Here is a 16,616-nt window from a genome sequence, read left to right on the forward strand (position 1 = left end):
TGTGCAGTGCTTGGTAAGTTTATAGTAGGCCTATTTGTGTACATTCTCCCTATATCTCAAACTAATCATGAAGAATGTTGTGGGTTTGTCACTATTTTGTTTTGTCATCGAAATGATCCCTTACATAACAATGTCTGCCCAAAAATCTAGCACATGCTATTTCCTAAAATTAGGTTTTTTTTACAAATGTGTTTTTTTATTTATCACAGCAGTGTGAAACTGTCTGCAATAGTGTCTGATCATTGAGGACTGTGTTGGTTAAATGAAAACTAATAGCATTTTCACAAATATGTGTATATGTTTTGACTGAAGTGTGTCATTTTGCAAACAATCTAGGAATTCTGAAAATTGAGTGTGGTGTTTGGATAATTGTAATTATATTTTGAAAAAAAGAACCCGGTTTTCGAAATTGTGTGTAAACAATTGAAAAAAACTGTAATGCTAAAGAATATAAATGAAGAGTATATATTAAAAAAACTCTTTTATAACCAAAAGATCTATGCAGGACACATAGCAATGTTGATGTTGTATTAAATTAAATTATCATCATTGTTCTCTGCTTTATTTTGTCTGAACATGATTCTGTCAGCAGGTTTAAGTGTAAAATTGCAGTTTCAATTCTTGTGTACCTTATAAGTTAATATTTCAGGGCCGATATATTGTGGGAGCTCTATTTCTGAGGTTTGTTAAAAGCAGTTCTTCAGACCTCATTAAAATTACACGGTCAGTCAAAATATCAGTATTAATTCTTCACTGCACAATGACTCTCTTTTAAAATGTTCCAGCTGTTCAGTAACATTGGAGTAATAGGATACAGCGGCAAGAAAGCAGTAGGAATGCTATTGGTTCTTCAGTGGACCTCACATTTAGTTTTTGAGGAAGATCTTTATCCTGGGTTGGTAATTCACACAGTTCACGACTAATTCACAATTTTGGCACCTCAGTGTGAAAGTTCAGGGCCTCATTACCTATAAGCTTTACAGCAGTGCTACAATTTTGAAATGTTTCAAGCGTTATTTGTAGAGTGAAAACCATATGGGACATGAACACAATGACTCTTTTTCCATCACCAGGACACCTTGACTCCACATGTTTGTGACTCAGTGTCCAGTTAAAAACATTTCTGTTTAATTTTTGTAAGATTTATGATTTAAAAGTTGTTTATAAACATTTATTTGTGATGCCATGATATTTACTTGCCTTTAAGAGGCCTAATACGCTTTTTAAAGCCTCTAGGATATATTTGAAAAACAGGATTGTTTAAAAGTAATGAGACCAAAGGACATTAAGTCTTTTTTTTTTAAATCCAATTTCTATTCTGTATTATACTTGTTGATAGGCTATTACTCAAACCATCCCGCACCCCATTCTCTCTCTCTCTCTCTCTCTCTCTCTCTCTCTCTCTCTCTCTCTCTCACACACACACACACACACACACACACACTCAAGTGCGCGAGCGCGCGCGCACGCACTGATGGCTCATCATGAGCTGTGCACGTTCTTTCATGTCCTGCGTGAGAACGTATTTCGCTTACGTAGAGGAATGAAAAGCTGTGGAATAACGTATTCAACGCTTTAATATGTAAGGCCTAGTAAACATCTTCCTTATAAAATGTCTTCATACATTAGTTTATTTATGTTTTTATACGTAGTTAATTTATCTGACAAATCGTTCGGTGAGATGTTCACTTCAATGATGAGCGTGAAGCAAGCAGTTTTCGCAGAAAGACAACTCATCGATTATTTAAGAATTTACTTAGAACACGAAAAGCAAAGACTTGACGATATTAAAAGGTAAGAGAAAGCAATTTGACCATTTATGTAAACTTGTAAAAGTAAAGATTTTTAATGTTTATAAAAAAGTCTTTTATGCTTATCAAAGTCCCATTTATTTATTCAAAAATACAGAAAAAAGTACTATAATGAAATATTATTGCAATTCAAAATAACAGTTTTTTATTTGACTATTCTTTAAAATGTAATTTATTCCTGTGATGCAAAACTGAATTTTCATCAGCCATTACTTCAGTCTTCAGTGTCACATGATCTTCAGAAATCATTCTAATATACTGATTTATTACACACAGTTGTGCTGCTTAATATTTTTTTCGGAAACTGTGACACTTTTTTCAGGATTCTTTAATGAATAAAAAGTTAAAAAGAAGAAAAGACTTTACAATCACTTTTTATTAATTTAACACATACTTGCTGAATAAAAGTATTAATTTCTTTCAAAGAGAGAAAGAAAGAAGAAGAAAAATAAATACGGACCCCAAACTTTGAACAAAGTGTTTATTGTTGCAAAAGCTTTCTATTTTAAATAAATGCTGTTCTTTTTAACATTTTATTTATCAAAGAATCCTGAAAAAAAGAATCGCAGGTTCCAAATAAATAAATATTAAGCAGCACAACTGTTTCCAACACTGATAATAAATTAGCATATTATAATGATTTCTGAAGGATCATGTGACACTGAATAATGCAGTAATGATGCTAAAAATTTTGATTTGCATCACAGGAATAAATTATATTTTATTAGTATATTAAAATAGGAAACCACTATTTTAAATCGCATTAACATTTCACAATATTATGTTGTTTTGTTTGTATTTTTAATTAAATAAACGCAGCTTTGATGAGCAGAAAAGTCTTTAAAAAACCATTAAAAGTCTAACTGATCCCAAACTTTTGAGCGGCAGTGTATGTATTTTAAATTTTGTAAATATAAAAATTAAAATGACAAAATTGTATTATCATATTGTTTCCTTAACATGGCAGTTATGCTAACAATGAACCTAATAAAACAGCTGTACCCTGCTGGAAAAACAAACAAACAAAAAACAATAGAAACAATCAGAAATTCGGTTTTCCACTACAAATACCATTACCAATATTACAAACCATCATCTTTTAACCATTAAAACAATTAACAATTGTAACAATTGTTTTGGGACATATTCCATTAGGATTTAGTGGTTTTACCAAGCCACCAATAGAAAAAACAGTTACCAGTAGAAACCCACAGGGTCCATACAGTTTCCATTAAATCCAGTACAAGTCCCATTATAACCAGTAAAACAATTACGAATTTTGTCATGGTGTCTATTGATTTTTTTTTTTCAGCAGTATGAATAATTCTTTGATTTTTTTTAGCTTCTTCTCAAGAGTCACATCACTGCACAATGGGATATACAGTGAGCCATCGGCTACCATAGCTAATCCAATTGTTGCATTCAAACTGGTCAAAAGACTTAAGTCTGAATGGTGGAATGTTGTCCAAAGCAATGAAGCCGAAGAAAACATTAACGGTAGTTTGCTGACCTTCACACACACACATACGCAGCTTCATAACTGTAACGGTAGCTTCATATGTTATATCACTGCAATTTTGGCTTGCTTGTCTCACTTAATTCTACCCCTTCACAACCCCCATTTACTGTTTTCCTTAAGCCCTCAGGGAGGGATACAGAAGGATGGAAGGCAGCTTACCCAAGATGGAAGATCTTCAGGGGGCAGCCCAGGGGCTGATGAGACTTCAGGATGTGTATGATCTACGTGTGGAGGGGCTTGTGCGAGGTCACTTCCAGCGAATCACTAATGGAAATGCTGTTGACATTTACAAACCTCCTGTGTCTGATACGCTGTCTGGGGATGATTGCTTCCTCGTTGGAAAGGTAGGACACACTGTATTATTTCCAGTCTGCAAAGCATAGCATGGTATTAAAACTAATCATTTCTTATTTGTCACAAGCTTAACTTTTTAGAGGGCTTGAGAAACACTGCATGCCCACGCTCTCACAGTTTGGAATGTGTTGTGAATCACTGGGAAAACCTTTGGAAAAATGTGTTCAGAATGTGCTCCCACGTGAGCATAATATTACTTCCTGATGTATATTCCATACTGCTCAGCTTTGTCTAGAAACTGGTGCCTCTTTTGTGGTGAATAAAATACCAAATGATTTATACTATTTCTTCATGCATGAAGAAAAGCCCTGTATTGCTGCCTTCTTGTAATAAGCACCATCTGTTCTCTTCACCACCATCCAGTCAACCACCAAGTAAAATATGCAGTGTTGCCAACGATTGGCAACTTCTTTTAACATTCATAAAGCAACACATTGAACAACCAGTGACTAAAAAAATATAGTCCAAGTGTCAGATATGTAGGATGTCATCATCTTTTTTCCATGTCATATTTGTATTATGCTACATCTGTGAGAGCTTTATGCTTGTAGGTGGCCTATGATTTGGAAGATTACTACCATTCTGTGCAGTGGTTTGAGGAGGCAGTTCGTCTCTTCCGAGGAACAGATTGGAGTCCAGAACATGAAGGCACACTTGAGGATGCCCTTGACCATTTAGCTTTCTCTTATTTTAAGGTATGGAACTGTTTTTAAATAAATATGTTTACACAAGGTATTAAGATCCATCCTGGGTGATCCAATCCATTGTAGACAGGGTCCTAAACAGTGTCAAATCACATTTGGAGATACTCAGAAATGTACCGTACTGATGTGCAGTGTTGGGAAAAGTTACTTTAAAAAGTAATGCATTACAATATTGCGTTACTCCTTAAAAAACTACTACTAAACTAACTAATTACAATATTTAGTTACTGTTTATGGAAAGTAATGCGTTACATTACTTTTGCGTCACTTTTTAAATCTGGGCAGGGCTTGCTTGTTTGTTTTTAATATAAAAAGTTCGGTTTCAAATGTAAAAGCCCTTTTACACCAAAAAGTGAAATGAATAAGCCTAAGGCTGAAGGAAAAGTAAATTCACATCTGCATAGTAGAACTGTAGGAAAAGGAAGTTCAGCACTCTTCAGCAATGAGAAAAGTTAAGCACAAATGTTAGTTAATCTAAAGTAAGTTTTGCTTATTAGTATGGTTAAATTAGATCAACAAAGTTCAGCAGCAAAGACACTGGTTAATAAAATGAGATTAAATACGAAAAGGAAACAAAAAGTAACTTGCCGTTACTTTTCTGAAAAAGTAACTCAGATAGTTTCTTGTAAATGAAAAAGTAATGTGTTACTTCACTATTTACTTGAAAAAAGTAATCTGATTATGTAACTTGCGTTACTTGTAATGCGTTACCCCCAACACTGCTGATGTGTACCAGTTAATAATGAAAAACTGCCTAGTTGGTTGGGTGACAGGATTATTTTAGTTAACTTAGACTAAAACCACTAGAAATAAACTTAAAATAAAATGTATGTTAACTGAACTTAAATAAAATATATAAAAAACCCTTCAATTATTTTATTTTGAGCTAGTTAGTAAAGCAACATTTCTCATTTTTATTTAGTTCAGCCTTATGTTCTGAAATATATAGACATATGAAAAGACACATCAAAATTACTAAAACTTTAACTGAAATGAAAATGAAAAATATTCCCCTCAAAATCTGGGCTCACAGGAGATACATTTTACAAGCAGATGTAAACAGCAATGTGTCTTTGCTGACCACTTGTGATTGGATCAATGGATTTTAATACTAGGTAAAAACAGGGTCAAAGATTCTCATTTTATGGATACATTTTGCAATCTAGTGAAGAATTTATACTTGTTAACTATTTTTAATGTTTTTTTAGACTGGAAACATATCTCACGCCATCAGTCTCTCCCAGGAACTATTGCTTCATGGTAAACCTCTGCAGTCTACTATCAGCCAACAGCAATAACTGAGACAGTGAGAAAACAAAAAGTTGGCCAAACAGATCCTTTTTTGTTGATTTTAGGAACTTTAACATGATTTTTTAAAAATAATAATAAATAATAATAATAATAATAAAAAATAAAGATACATTAAAATGAGATGTGTATATATATATATACAGTCAAGCCCAAAATTATTCATATCCCTGACAAATTATGACTTAAAGTTACTTTTATTCAACAAGCAACAGGCATCATTGTGGAAAAAATTATTACTCATCTTTTATTTGCATTTGAACAAAAAGTGGCATGTCCAAAATTATTCATACCCTTCTCAATAATCAATAGAAAAGCCTTTATTGGCTATTACAGCAATCAAACGCTTCCTATAATTGCTGACCAGCTTTTTGCATGTCTCCACTGGTATTTTTGCCCATTCATCTTTAGCAATGAGCTCCAACTTCAGTTTGGAGGGTCTCCTTGCCATCACCCTGATCTTTAGCTCCCTCCACAGATTCTCAATTAGATTTACAGTTTTTTTACAGATGCTAGGACACATTTCTCAATACTTAGGTCACTTTTGCAAAACTCTTCACACAGTGAGCACAACAGAAGACTATGTGGGCTAAACTGAGGATCAGTTATCATTGTTTTGGCACAAAATGCATTCAGTGACTACATCTCTCAAATTTCATGAATTCTTTTCTCACTCAGACACAACAACTGACAAAAATCTTTGTACGTACAGGACATTTTGCACATGCTTACATACTGTTTTCAAAACTGTTAAACTTATGTTCAAAACAATAACATAATGCAAAACTGAATAAGACAGCAAAATTCAACAGCAATATTTTATTGAAACATATTTCAAATTTAAAAATGCGAGTAGATTAGCATTACTATTGTATCTGTATCAGTGGATGGTGTGTATACAAATTCTTGTATTTTGGAATTACTTAGTGCAAAAAAATAAAAATAAATAAACAATATAAAATATTGACAAATTCTGCATCATTTCTGATTCATTCCAGTAACATATATTGCAGTTATAAACGATATATATTGCAATTATAAACAGAGATGTGCCCTTGTTTTACACAAGAAAACACTGTGTAATGCTACATGTTGTTAGTGTTTTTTAGGTCATTGTTTTGTGGGTGACAAAGTGTGTTTGTCGGCTGTCAACCTTTGCTAGTGTTCTGGAAGAATGAGTTTATTTGAGACCTGAATAAAGTGTTTTGGTAGTTGTTGTGCATTTTGAATGTGAAATGAACTGCTTTGCCAAGCTGAAAGTCGGTTAGGAGAATTGTGTGAAGAGTTTTGCAAAAGTGACCTAAGTATTGAGAAATGTGTCCTAGCGTCTGTAAAAAACTGTAAGTCAGGACTCTGGCTGGGCCACTGCAAAATGTTAATGTTTTTGTCTGCTAACCATTTCTTCACCACTTTTGCTGTGTGTTTTGGGTCGTTGTCGTGCTGAAATGTCCGCTGGTGCCCAAGGCCAAGTTTCTCTGCAGACTGCCTGATGTTGTTGTTGAGAATTTTGATGTATTGCTCCTTTTTCATGGAGCCGTTTGTTTACTGTGATTAGGTTCCCTGGTCCACCGGCTGAAAAACACCCCCAAAACATTAGGTTCAAACCACCATGTTTGACAGTGGGGATGGTGTTCTTAGGGTTGAAGGCTTCTCCTTTTTTACGCCAAATGAAGGCATCATTGTGGCCAAACATTCAATTTTTGTTTCATCTGACCATAAAACAGAAGACCAGAAGTCTTCTTCTTTGTCCAGATGAGCATTTGCAAAGGCCAAGCGGGCTTTTGTGTGCCTTATCTGGAGAAGTGGTGTCCTTCTTGGTTTGCGTCCGTTGGACTGTCTGCCTTGAGATGTTGCCACCAGCAGAGCCCAGATTCATCAGGATGGCCTTGGTGGTGATCCTTGGATTTTTTTTACCTCTCTCACTATCCTCCTGGCCAGCACAGGTGTCACTTTTAGCTTCCGACCACATCCTCTGAGATTTTTCACAGTGTGGAACGTACTGTATTTTTTTTTTTATAACACTTTGCACTGTAGCCACTGGAACTTCAAAACATTTATATATGGTCTTATAGCCCTTTCCTGACTTGTGAGCAGCCACAATGCACAGCCGCAGCTCCTTTGTCTTAGCCATGACTGTCCACAAACCAACAGCAGAGAGCTTCTGTTTTTCACCTGTTGAGTTGATTAAAACAGATGTTCCCAATGATTCAGGGTAATTAGGATGCTTTAGAACAGCTTGAACTATTTGGAATGGTATAGAACTTTGGATCTTCCCATAGACTGTGACAGTTTGCAAAGGGTATGAATAATTTTGGATATGCTTTTTGCCACTTTTTAAATAAAAGCTGAGAAATACTTTTTTCCACAATGATGCCTCTTGTACATCGACTTAATATCTTTTAGGAGAAGCCTGTGTCATTCCCGGTCAAAAAAACTTGCTCATTGAATAAAAGTAACTTTTAAGTCAGAATTTGCCAGGGGTATGAATAATTTCGGGCTTGACTGTATAAATATATGTACATATACACAAACACATAGATGTCAGAACAATGGTACAATAATATCCATTAATCTAACATAATACATGTTAAGCCAAGTTACCCAGAAAATAGATTTGGATCAGCTTCCTTCAAAAATCCTATAAAGGCATTCCACACTTGATTCATTTATTCTTAAATATAAGTCTGTATGTAAAATTCTCTATCGTATTTCATCATAATGCAATTTCAATCTTGTCTTTTAGATCCTATGAACAGTAGGGTACATTTCAATGTGGAGAAGTATGAGAAACTCCTTGATGAAAGTCCAGCTGTTACTAACCAAAGCTTGGTTTTGAAAAGGCCTGACTCCACCTATCTGAGAACAAGGAATGCCTATGAGAAGCTGTGTCAAACAAAAGGTTCTCAGGTATCATTCCACTCTAAGCTTCACAGCTTGTGATTCAAACAATGTAGTGTTCAATGTTTATTAAAGACTATATCTTGCGATTCAATACCATCTGTTGTTGGAAGTATCATAATCTACACAACTATTAAATGTTAGCACATATATTAGCAAAAGAAAAGTATTCACTCAGAAGTAAATTTAAGGATCATTGCAATTCCACTAAACTTCTCCAAAATGACTTTTTATGGTTCCTATCATAAAAAGAGAAAGTACAAGTACAGCAAATCCTCTGTGGAACTTTGTTAGAATTCCTCTCATGACAGCCTGAAGAAAATTGCACAGCAGTGTACAGCAGTTTGGATCATAAAAAAGGTCACATTAAATAATGACCAGCTTTAAATGTTAAGCATGCAATTTCTGCACGACTAGTGGCACCAAATGGGATTTCAGTCTGATTGTTTAGGCCACTCAATCATTTTAGACAATGACAACACTGGCTCAACCAATGGTGTAAACTTGGTACTTGTATAATAATAATAGTAATATAAATAGTATTAATAATGCACTTTCTCTTTACAGCCAAAGCATTTTGAGAACCCCAGGTTGTTCTGTGACTATTTCACCAATGGCAACCCTGGTCTACTTCTGCAACCAATTAAACGAGAGCTAATCAGCCTGCACCCTTATGTTGTGCTCTTCCATAGCTTTGTCAGCCGAGCTGAAGCTAGAAGCATCAGAGAATGTGCTGTTCCAGGGGTGAGTGCCTTTATGTGGAAACATACAAAATTGGATTTGCAATAAGTATCACCAGGACTTTTACCAAGATGTGAACGTAATTTATTGGAAATGAAACAGGGCATTACTAATGATGCATCATGAATAAAGTAGCCTCTGATATTAAGTACAATCGAGCGTGAGTGTATTTTGGACCATAACTAGAATGTTATTAAGTCCTTTACGTTACTTGGATTAAATTTGGTTTGAGGGAAAATGGTTGGCAAAGACTACAGCTCTCACTTGTTGCCAGTTCTCAGCTGTTTTTCCTGCTTCGTTTTCTAATTGGACCTCTTTTAAACAAAACATTTTTCACTCATTTGTCATCTAACTGCTTAAACAAACTATGTATGCCAGCTACTGGCCTGCTCAACGTGGATAGACTCTTCAAAGTGTCTGTATAAACCAGTTTCTCAAGAGAGACAGACTTTTGTGTGCTAGTTTTTCCTATACTTCCAGGCATATTTAACCGTACAACACGAGCCAGTCTTTACTAAACTGGAGAGAAGATGAAGAGCACATTATGTGAATAAGTCATGCGGTCGGAATCAACTGTTCGCACAGTTCGTCAGTTATTCCACCCAGAGTGTTTTTTTCTTTTCTTTCTTTTTGGTGGGAGCACACTGAGCATTAAATCATGTGTTTCCATCCTCTTTTTTGTTGGATTAAAACTCCCTGCCAGTAGTTTTTCTTTTTTTTTCACATAACAGAAACTGCAAGAGATTATTTTGTTCTGATTTGATCTATTAGTATTTTTAAGTCACTGTCTACATCTCTCTTCAAATGTAAACTTTTGTTCGTCACAGTGATTAAAATCTATATTTATGTTTCATTTAATGTTTTCCTTTAGCTCAGAAGATCAGTGGTGGCATCAGGAGTAAAACAGGCAACTGCAGAATATCGCATCAGCAAGAGGTACAAGTCATCAAAGTTAAATCAGATCAACTATATGCTAGTGTAGCCTACTGCTAAACATTCAAAACCAACATATCTCAATGGTAAATGTGACCCTGGACCAGAAAACCAGTCATAAGGGTCATTTTTTTAATAATAAAAAATAATAAATAAGCTTTCCGTTGATGTATGGTTTGTTAGGATAGGACAGTGTTTGGCTAAGATACAACTATTTGAAAATCTGGAATCTTAGGGTGCAAAAAATCTTTAAAGTTGTCCAAATGAAGATCTTAGCAATGCATATTACTAATCCAAAATTAAGTTTTGATATGTTTACGGTAGGGAAATTACAAAATATCTTCATGGAACATGATCTTTACTCAATATCCTAATGATTTTTGGCATAACAGACCTATTAAGTGTATTTTTGTCTGTTGTTCCAAATATAGCCGTGCTACTTATGACTGGTTTTGTGGTTCTCTTTTTTTTGTACTTCTACCTTAGTGTGTAAAGTGGCTCTCACATTACAATGTTTGTCAATGATCTTTCAGTGCATGGCTTAAAGAGTCAGCCTATGGAGTTGTGGGCAAAGTGGACCAGCGAATCACTATGGTCACTGGGTTGAATGTGCAGCCTCCTTATGCTGAATATCTCCAAGTTGTAAATTATGGCATTGGCGGACACTATGAACCGCATTTTGACCATGCCACAGTGAGTAACAAAAATTGCACTCAAACATTCACAATTCAGAAATATTAAAGTGCTTTTCAATGCAGAAATTTCCTGTTGATAACTTATGTAGTTTGTACATTATGTGTCATGATCCAGACCCATTGTGGATAATGTGTTTCTCTTTTTTAATGGCAGTCTGACTCTAGTCCTTTGTACAGACTAAAAACTGGGAATCGAGTGGCTACATTCATGATATATGTAAGTTTATGTTAGTTTAGCTCTTGATTGCTTGCTTCTCAATTAAAAGACAATATCCTAGAAAGAAAGTATGTGAGTTTTGGAAGCATTCAGCAACTTAATTAAAATGTTTCTCTCTTTAGCTGAGCTCTGTGGAGGCAGGAGGATTCACAGCCTTTATTTATGCCAACTTCAGTGTTCCTGTAGTGGAGGTAAAAAATTCCATACATCATTCTCACATTCAGATTCAATCAAGACAGAACACAACCAGAGTTTACATTGCACAGCTTTCAGAATGCTATGCCCTGCCATGCTGAGTGATAACAGATTGTTTTCTATTAAGGTCAGACATTTCATTGGATATCCTGTTACAACAAAAGCTTTAGGGTTGGGAGTCGGTGTTGTTTCAATAAATGAACTGTTGGAGGAACCTGACAGATAGCTATCCAGAATTTTGAACTTTCCCCTTCAGGCGCTCAAGTTTTCACCACCCACTAAGGGGATTTTATCCCAGCATAACCTCTTGCAGGGGATAAAAGGGAATATGCATTAACAGAGGTTCAGGAGTCAGGATTTTGGCTATTACATACACAGTCAGCAAAGCTTTTAGTCTACATACAGTGCCTTGCAAAAGTATTGATACCCCTTCATTTTTTTCACATTTTGTTATGTTGCTGCCTTATATTAAACTTCTTTAAATTACCTTTTTCCCACATCAATCAACACTCCATACACCATAATGACAAAGTAATGACATAATGAAAAACTGTTTTTTAAGTCCAGAGCATTCAGAACCTCAGACTAGGCAGAAGATTTACCTCCCAACAGGACAATGGCCCTAACACACAGCAAGAGTGGCTTATAGACAACTCTGTGAATGTCCTTGAGTGGCCCAGGTTTTTGGAGAAACCTCAAAATGTGCATCTCCCCCATCCAAGCTGACAAAGCTTGAGAGGTGAAGAGGTGGGGAGAAGAATGGCAGATAATTGCCAAATGCTGATGTGCAAAGCTTGTCGCATCATACCCAAAAAGACTGAGCTAAGGGTATGAATACTTATGCAATGTACTTATTCAGTTTTTTTTTAATTAATGAATTTACGAAGTTGTTACAATTCTGTTTTTGCTTTGTCATTATGGTGTATGATAATGTAGATAAATGTGTGAAAAATGTAATTTAAAGCAGTTTAACATAAGGCAGCAACAAAACAAAATGTGAAGAAAATGAAGGGGTATGAATACTTTCGCAAGGCACTGTAAACTATACTGTAACTGTAACCATATTGTGATTTGTTATTTATTCTTTACTTATGTTATAGGATTTACAGTATCAGCTAATGGCTTACATTGAGAGTATTTTTCATTTTCATTTTTTATTGCTTTCCAGAATGGTGCCCTCTTCTGGTGGAATCTTCATAGAAATGGTCAAGGAAATGTTGACACGCTTCATGCTGGCTGCCCTGTCATTGTTGGCGATAAATGGGGTATGATTGTTGTATCACATGATGTCTTGTTTTATCCAAAGCCACTTACATTGCATTTAAGGTATACATTTGATAAGCTGATTTGATATAAATTCCCTGGAAAACAAAAGTTCTGCTACTATTTACTAATTTACTTTCCTGTTATGCGTACATTAAAAACATTAAAGATGTTCTTACATGTGCTATATTTCAAGATGTTTGAAGCCTTATGATTTCTGTGAAAAACATACCAATATTAAGACATTAGTCACTGGCTTTTCTTTTTTAGTTGCCAATAAGTGGATTCATGAGTATGGGCAGGAGTTTCAACGTCGTTGTAGCCTTAATCCCGAGGAATGAAGAAAGCAATGGACCATTTAAAGTACAAGAGTCAACCCCCCTTACAGGAGCAACATTGGCAACGCGATGGAATGAAAGGCTGAAAATGAAGGAGGAGAGAGATGTCTGCGTTTATGAGTGATTTGAGACCACAGCCTTAAGGACAGAGATGCATCGATAATTCTCATGGCTGTCTGAAGAGCACAGGGAAATAAAGAGATTGCCACAGTGTATGTTTGTGTGTGGGTTAAGTAGTTTTTTGGCATACAGCCCTAAGGGCAAGCTGACCTCTTCTTCCAAGATTGCTTTCCAAGATAAACACCAGAATGTTTGATGAAAATGAAAAATACAGATGTTTGTCATCTGCTGTCATCTGTTTTGACAGCAAACAATGTGATGTGTGTGTGTGTGTGTGTGTGTGTGTATATATACACATATAAACACACCAAAAAGGATAATAATTTCCCCACTTGGATGTTTGTTAGTCTCGACACACTGTATCCAGTGTAAATCTGGAGTTGCAAAGTAACCCCTCTAAATGTTCTAAACAAATAAATAACGAAATGAGACTTAACCTTTGTTACCTTTTTTTTGTAAAGTATTTACCTCAAAATGAAATGTAGTGTTTTTTATGTACAACGTATTGTGATAATGGCTATTGTGTAACATTGCCAATTGTCATCAAATATAGTGGCAATCAGAACAGTTTTCACTGTTTGGTGAGTCTATTAAACTCACAACACAAGGAAGTTAAGAGTGTAAAATTGAAAGAATACCTCCCATGTCCAGGGCTGTCCTTAGCAAGGAACAGAGCCCAGAGTGAGAGGATGCAAGGTCCTGCAACCACTGTCTGGGGGGTTGTACTGTCATAACAATGGCCTTTCCCAGTCTGGGTGACACAGTTTTTACCATTAGCACAGTCCGCGTGTGACTTTTTTTTAAAGTTGAAAATCACTGAACTAAAAGAGAACACAAATGAAGAAAGGAAGAAAGAAAGAAAGTACAGAATACCTTATCTAGCTATTCTATCATAAAGTCAATTGTAAGTTTAAGTCCCACCAGAGATGTGGCTTTTGTTAAACTACTAAGGCTACTTTGCCCATCGCCCATTATAGATAAACTAACATGATCTATAAAGTTGCAAAATGCATTTACTTACACATATTTAAGAAGTACTTCTTGATGAAGTAAAGATGTTTGGGAATAATTTTTACCAAAAAAAGGAAAAATTAAACAAAACATAGGCCTAATTTAAAAAAAAACAGTCCCCTTTGGAAAAGGACATGTCTTGTAAACAAGAGATCCTTGGTTCGAATCCTAGCGGTGCCTCTGGGGGAGCTCTGGCACTTCCCTGGGGAGCGTAGCTTTTCTTTCCGAGAACGGAAAACAAACGGGTGCAGAGGAGCAGCAGGTTGTGCTTCACAGGCACAAATCTGAAAGAAAAGCTTTCACATGGTCCATCCTAATACCCAGACGTGCTCTGTGGCGCAATGAATAGGCCATTGGGCTGCTAGAGTATCAGATGAAGCCATTCAAAGGATGTGGCTTCAAATCCCACCAGACTCGTGGCTTTTGCCATTTTGTTAAGCCCATACTGCGCAGTGTTGCCCTTTTTTAAATACATTGATTTAAAAAAAATGTCGATCAAATTGAAAAGGTAGCAAAACATGCCCAAGAACCTAATTAGTGAGGCATGGCAATCACCGCGTGCGGGTAGACACCTTGACTTAGTTGGTTAAAACGCCTGTCTTGTAAACAGGAAATCCTGGGTTCAAATCCCAGCGGTGCCTTTGGTGGCGCTCCAGTCCCACAAGCGCTTAATTTTGCAAAACGCCCCGACTCAGTTGTCGGCAAATACCTTAAAACTGTCCAGCGCCCGGCCAGCCAACCTCAAGCTTCTTCTCTGGAAGCCTGGATCCTCTGAGTCACCCTCCCACAGGATGAACATGCGGCCAGTTGCCGTGGCTTAGTTGGTTAAAGCGGCTGTCTCGTGAAAAGGAGATCCTGGGTTCGAATCCCAGCGGTGCCTCTCCACCGTTGGCTGTCGCCCTCGCCGTTGGACGGGAGACCCCGACGACGCCCTGCGTTTTTGAACCGGGCCTCAATTGTGCAAAGACCCGAGGACCTGTCTTTCTGCCCACACAGCGTGCCCCTTGGCCCAGCTGGACGGGCACAAATCTGAAAGAAAAGCCTTTTCGTGGCTCAGCCAGCCACACCGACGGGCTCTGTGGCGCAATGGATAGCGCATTGGACTTCTAGATTGCCAGATGAGGCCATTCAAAGGTTGTGGGTTCGAGTCCCACCAGAGTCGTGGTTTTTGGCATTTTTTTTAAGCCCATACTGCGCAGTGTTGCCCTGGGGCAGCAGAAACCATTTTGAGGCCTCCTGTTCTCAGCGTACATTGATTTAAAAAAAGAAGAAGAAAAAATGTCAATCAAATTTAAAAGGTAGTAAAACATGCCCAAGAACCAATTCAGTGAGCTATGGCAATCACTGTCTTGCGTCCTGTGGAGGCAGCAGGGCATTCAAAGTGTTGATACGTGCATCCTCTGAGCCACCTTCCCCACGCCTAACATGCGGGATGGCGCCGTGGCTTAGTTGGTTAAAGTGCCTGTCTAGTAAACAGGAGATCCTGGGTTCGAATCCCGGCGGTGCCTTTGGTTGCGCGCCTCAATACAGCCGAGCACGTGCTTTTCCAAAAAACGGAAGGCAAACGGGGACACAGAGGAGCTCGAGGACAGCGGGCGGTTTCTCATGCAACACCACCCTCTCACCTGCTTTTGAAGGGTAGCATCCCAGGCTAACGGGCCACACCAATAAGGCGCCGTGGCTTAGCTGGTCAAAGCGTCTGTCTTGTAAACAGGAGATCCTGGGTTCGAATCCCAGCGGTGCCTCTCCACCGGTGGCTGTCGCTCTCTCTGTCCTCACCGTTGGATGGGAGACCCCGACGACGCCCTGCGTTTTTGAACCGGGCCTCAATTGTGCAAAGACCCGAGGACCTGTCTTTCTGCCCACACAGCGTGCCCTTTGGCCCATCTGGACGGGCACAAATCTGAAAGAAAAGCCTTTTCGTGGCTCAGCCAGGCACACCGACGGGCTCTCTGGCGCAATGGATAGCGCATTGGACTTCTAGATTGCCAGATGAGGCCATTCAAAGGTTGTGGGTTCGAGTCCCACCAGAGTCGTGGTTTTTGGCATTTTTTTTAAGCCCATACTGCGCAGTGTTGCCCTGGGGCAGCAGAAACCATTTTGAGGCCTCCTGTTCTCAGCGTACATTGATTTAAAAAAAGAAGAAGAAAAAATGTCAATCAAATTTAAAAGGCAGTAAAACATGCCCAAGAACCAATTCAGTGAGCTATGGCAATCACTGTCTTGCGTCCTGTGGAGGCAGCAGGGCATTCAAAGTGTTGATACGTGCATCCTCTGAGCCACCCTCCCCACGCCTAACATGCGGGATGGCGCCGTGGCTTAGTTGGTTAAAGCGCCTGTCTAGTAAACAGGAGATCCTGGGTTCGAATCCCAGCGGTGCCTTTGGTTGCGCGCCTCAATACAGCCGAGCACGTGCTTTTCCAAAAAACGGACGGCAAACGGGGACACAGAGGAGCTCAAGGACAGCGGGCGGTTTTTCTTGCAACACCACCCTCTCACCTGTTTTTGA

The 16,616-nt window shown here is 37.7% G+C and overlaps 1 protein-coding gene and 5 non-coding genes across 6 annotated transcripts; all 6 read left to right on the forward strand.

The window, feature by feature from the left end:
* Positions 1–1,507: 1,507 nt before the first annotated feature.
* p4ha3 (prolyl 4-hydroxylase, alpha polypeptide III) lies at positions 1,508–13,532 on the forward strand. Its single transcript, XM_073818005.1, has 13 exons — positions 1,508–1,794; positions 3,154–3,308; positions 3,451–3,674; positions 4,236–4,379; positions 5,597–5,648; positions 8,440–8,603; positions 9,162–9,338; positions 10,207–10,271; positions 10,802–10,961; positions 11,118–11,180; positions 11,303–11,371; positions 12,544–12,640; positions 12,909–13,532. The coding sequence occupies exons 1-13, from the start codon at positions 1,613–1,615 to the stop codon at positions 12,977–12,979; spliced, it is 1,623 nt and encodes a 540-aa protein (XP_073674106.1). The 5' UTR covers positions 1,508–1,612; the 3' UTR covers positions 12,980–13,532.
* A 1,647-nt stretch (positions 13,533–15,179) lies between these two features.
* On the forward strand, positions 15,180–15,269 carry trnar-ucu (transfer RNA arginine (anticodon UCU)). Its single transcript is given in 2 exon segments — positions 15,180–15,216; positions 15,234–15,269. It is a non-coding gene; the product is annotated as a tRNA-Arg (tRNA).
* Positions 15,270–15,541: 272 nt separating this feature from the next.
* Positions 15,542–15,615, forward strand: trnat-agu (transfer RNA threonine (anticodon AGU)). The gene has a single exon. It is a non-coding gene; the product is annotated as a tRNA-Thr (tRNA).
* Positions 15,616–15,778: 163 nt separating this feature from the next.
* trnat-ugu (transfer RNA threonine (anticodon UGU)) lies at positions 15,779–15,852 on the forward strand. Its single transcript has one exon. It is a non-coding gene; the product is annotated as a tRNA-Thr (tRNA).
* A 201-nt stretch (positions 15,853–16,053) lies between these two features.
* Positions 16,054–16,143, forward strand: trnar-ucu (transfer RNA arginine (anticodon UCU)). The gene is given in 2 exon segments: positions 16,054–16,090; positions 16,108–16,143. It is a non-coding gene; the product is annotated as a tRNA-Arg (tRNA).
* A 272-nt stretch (positions 16,144–16,415) lies between these two features.
* Positions 16,416–16,489, forward strand: trnat-agu (transfer RNA threonine (anticodon AGU)). The gene has a single exon. It is a non-coding gene; the product is annotated as a tRNA-Thr (tRNA).
* The last annotated feature ends 127 nt before the right edge of the window (positions 16,490–16,616 follow it).

This window comes from Garra rufa, chromosome 14 (genome assembly GCF_049309525.1).
Source record: "Garra rufa chromosome 14, GarRuf1.0, whole genome shotgun sequence".
In the NCBI taxonomy this organism is placed as follows: Eukaryota; Metazoa; Chordata; class Actinopteri; order Cypriniformes; family Cyprinidae; genus Garra; species Garra rufa.

What these genes read in the sequence shown, in the direction of transcription:
- p4ha3 (XM_073818005.1), top strand. Translation starts at nt 1,613, where the DNA reads ATGTCTTCATACATTAGTTTATTTATGTTTTTATACGTAGTTAATTTA. An exon ending in TAGCTTTCTCTTATTTTAAG is followed by an intron (nt 4,380 to 5,596) that starts GTATGGAACTGT and finishes ATGTTTTTTTAG; the next exon opens with ACTGGAAACATATCTCACGC. An exon ending in TGGCTACATTCATGATATAT is followed by an intron (nt 11,181 to 11,302) that starts GTAAGTTTATGT and finishes TTCTCTCTTTAG; the next exon opens with CTGAGCTCTGTGGAGGCAGG.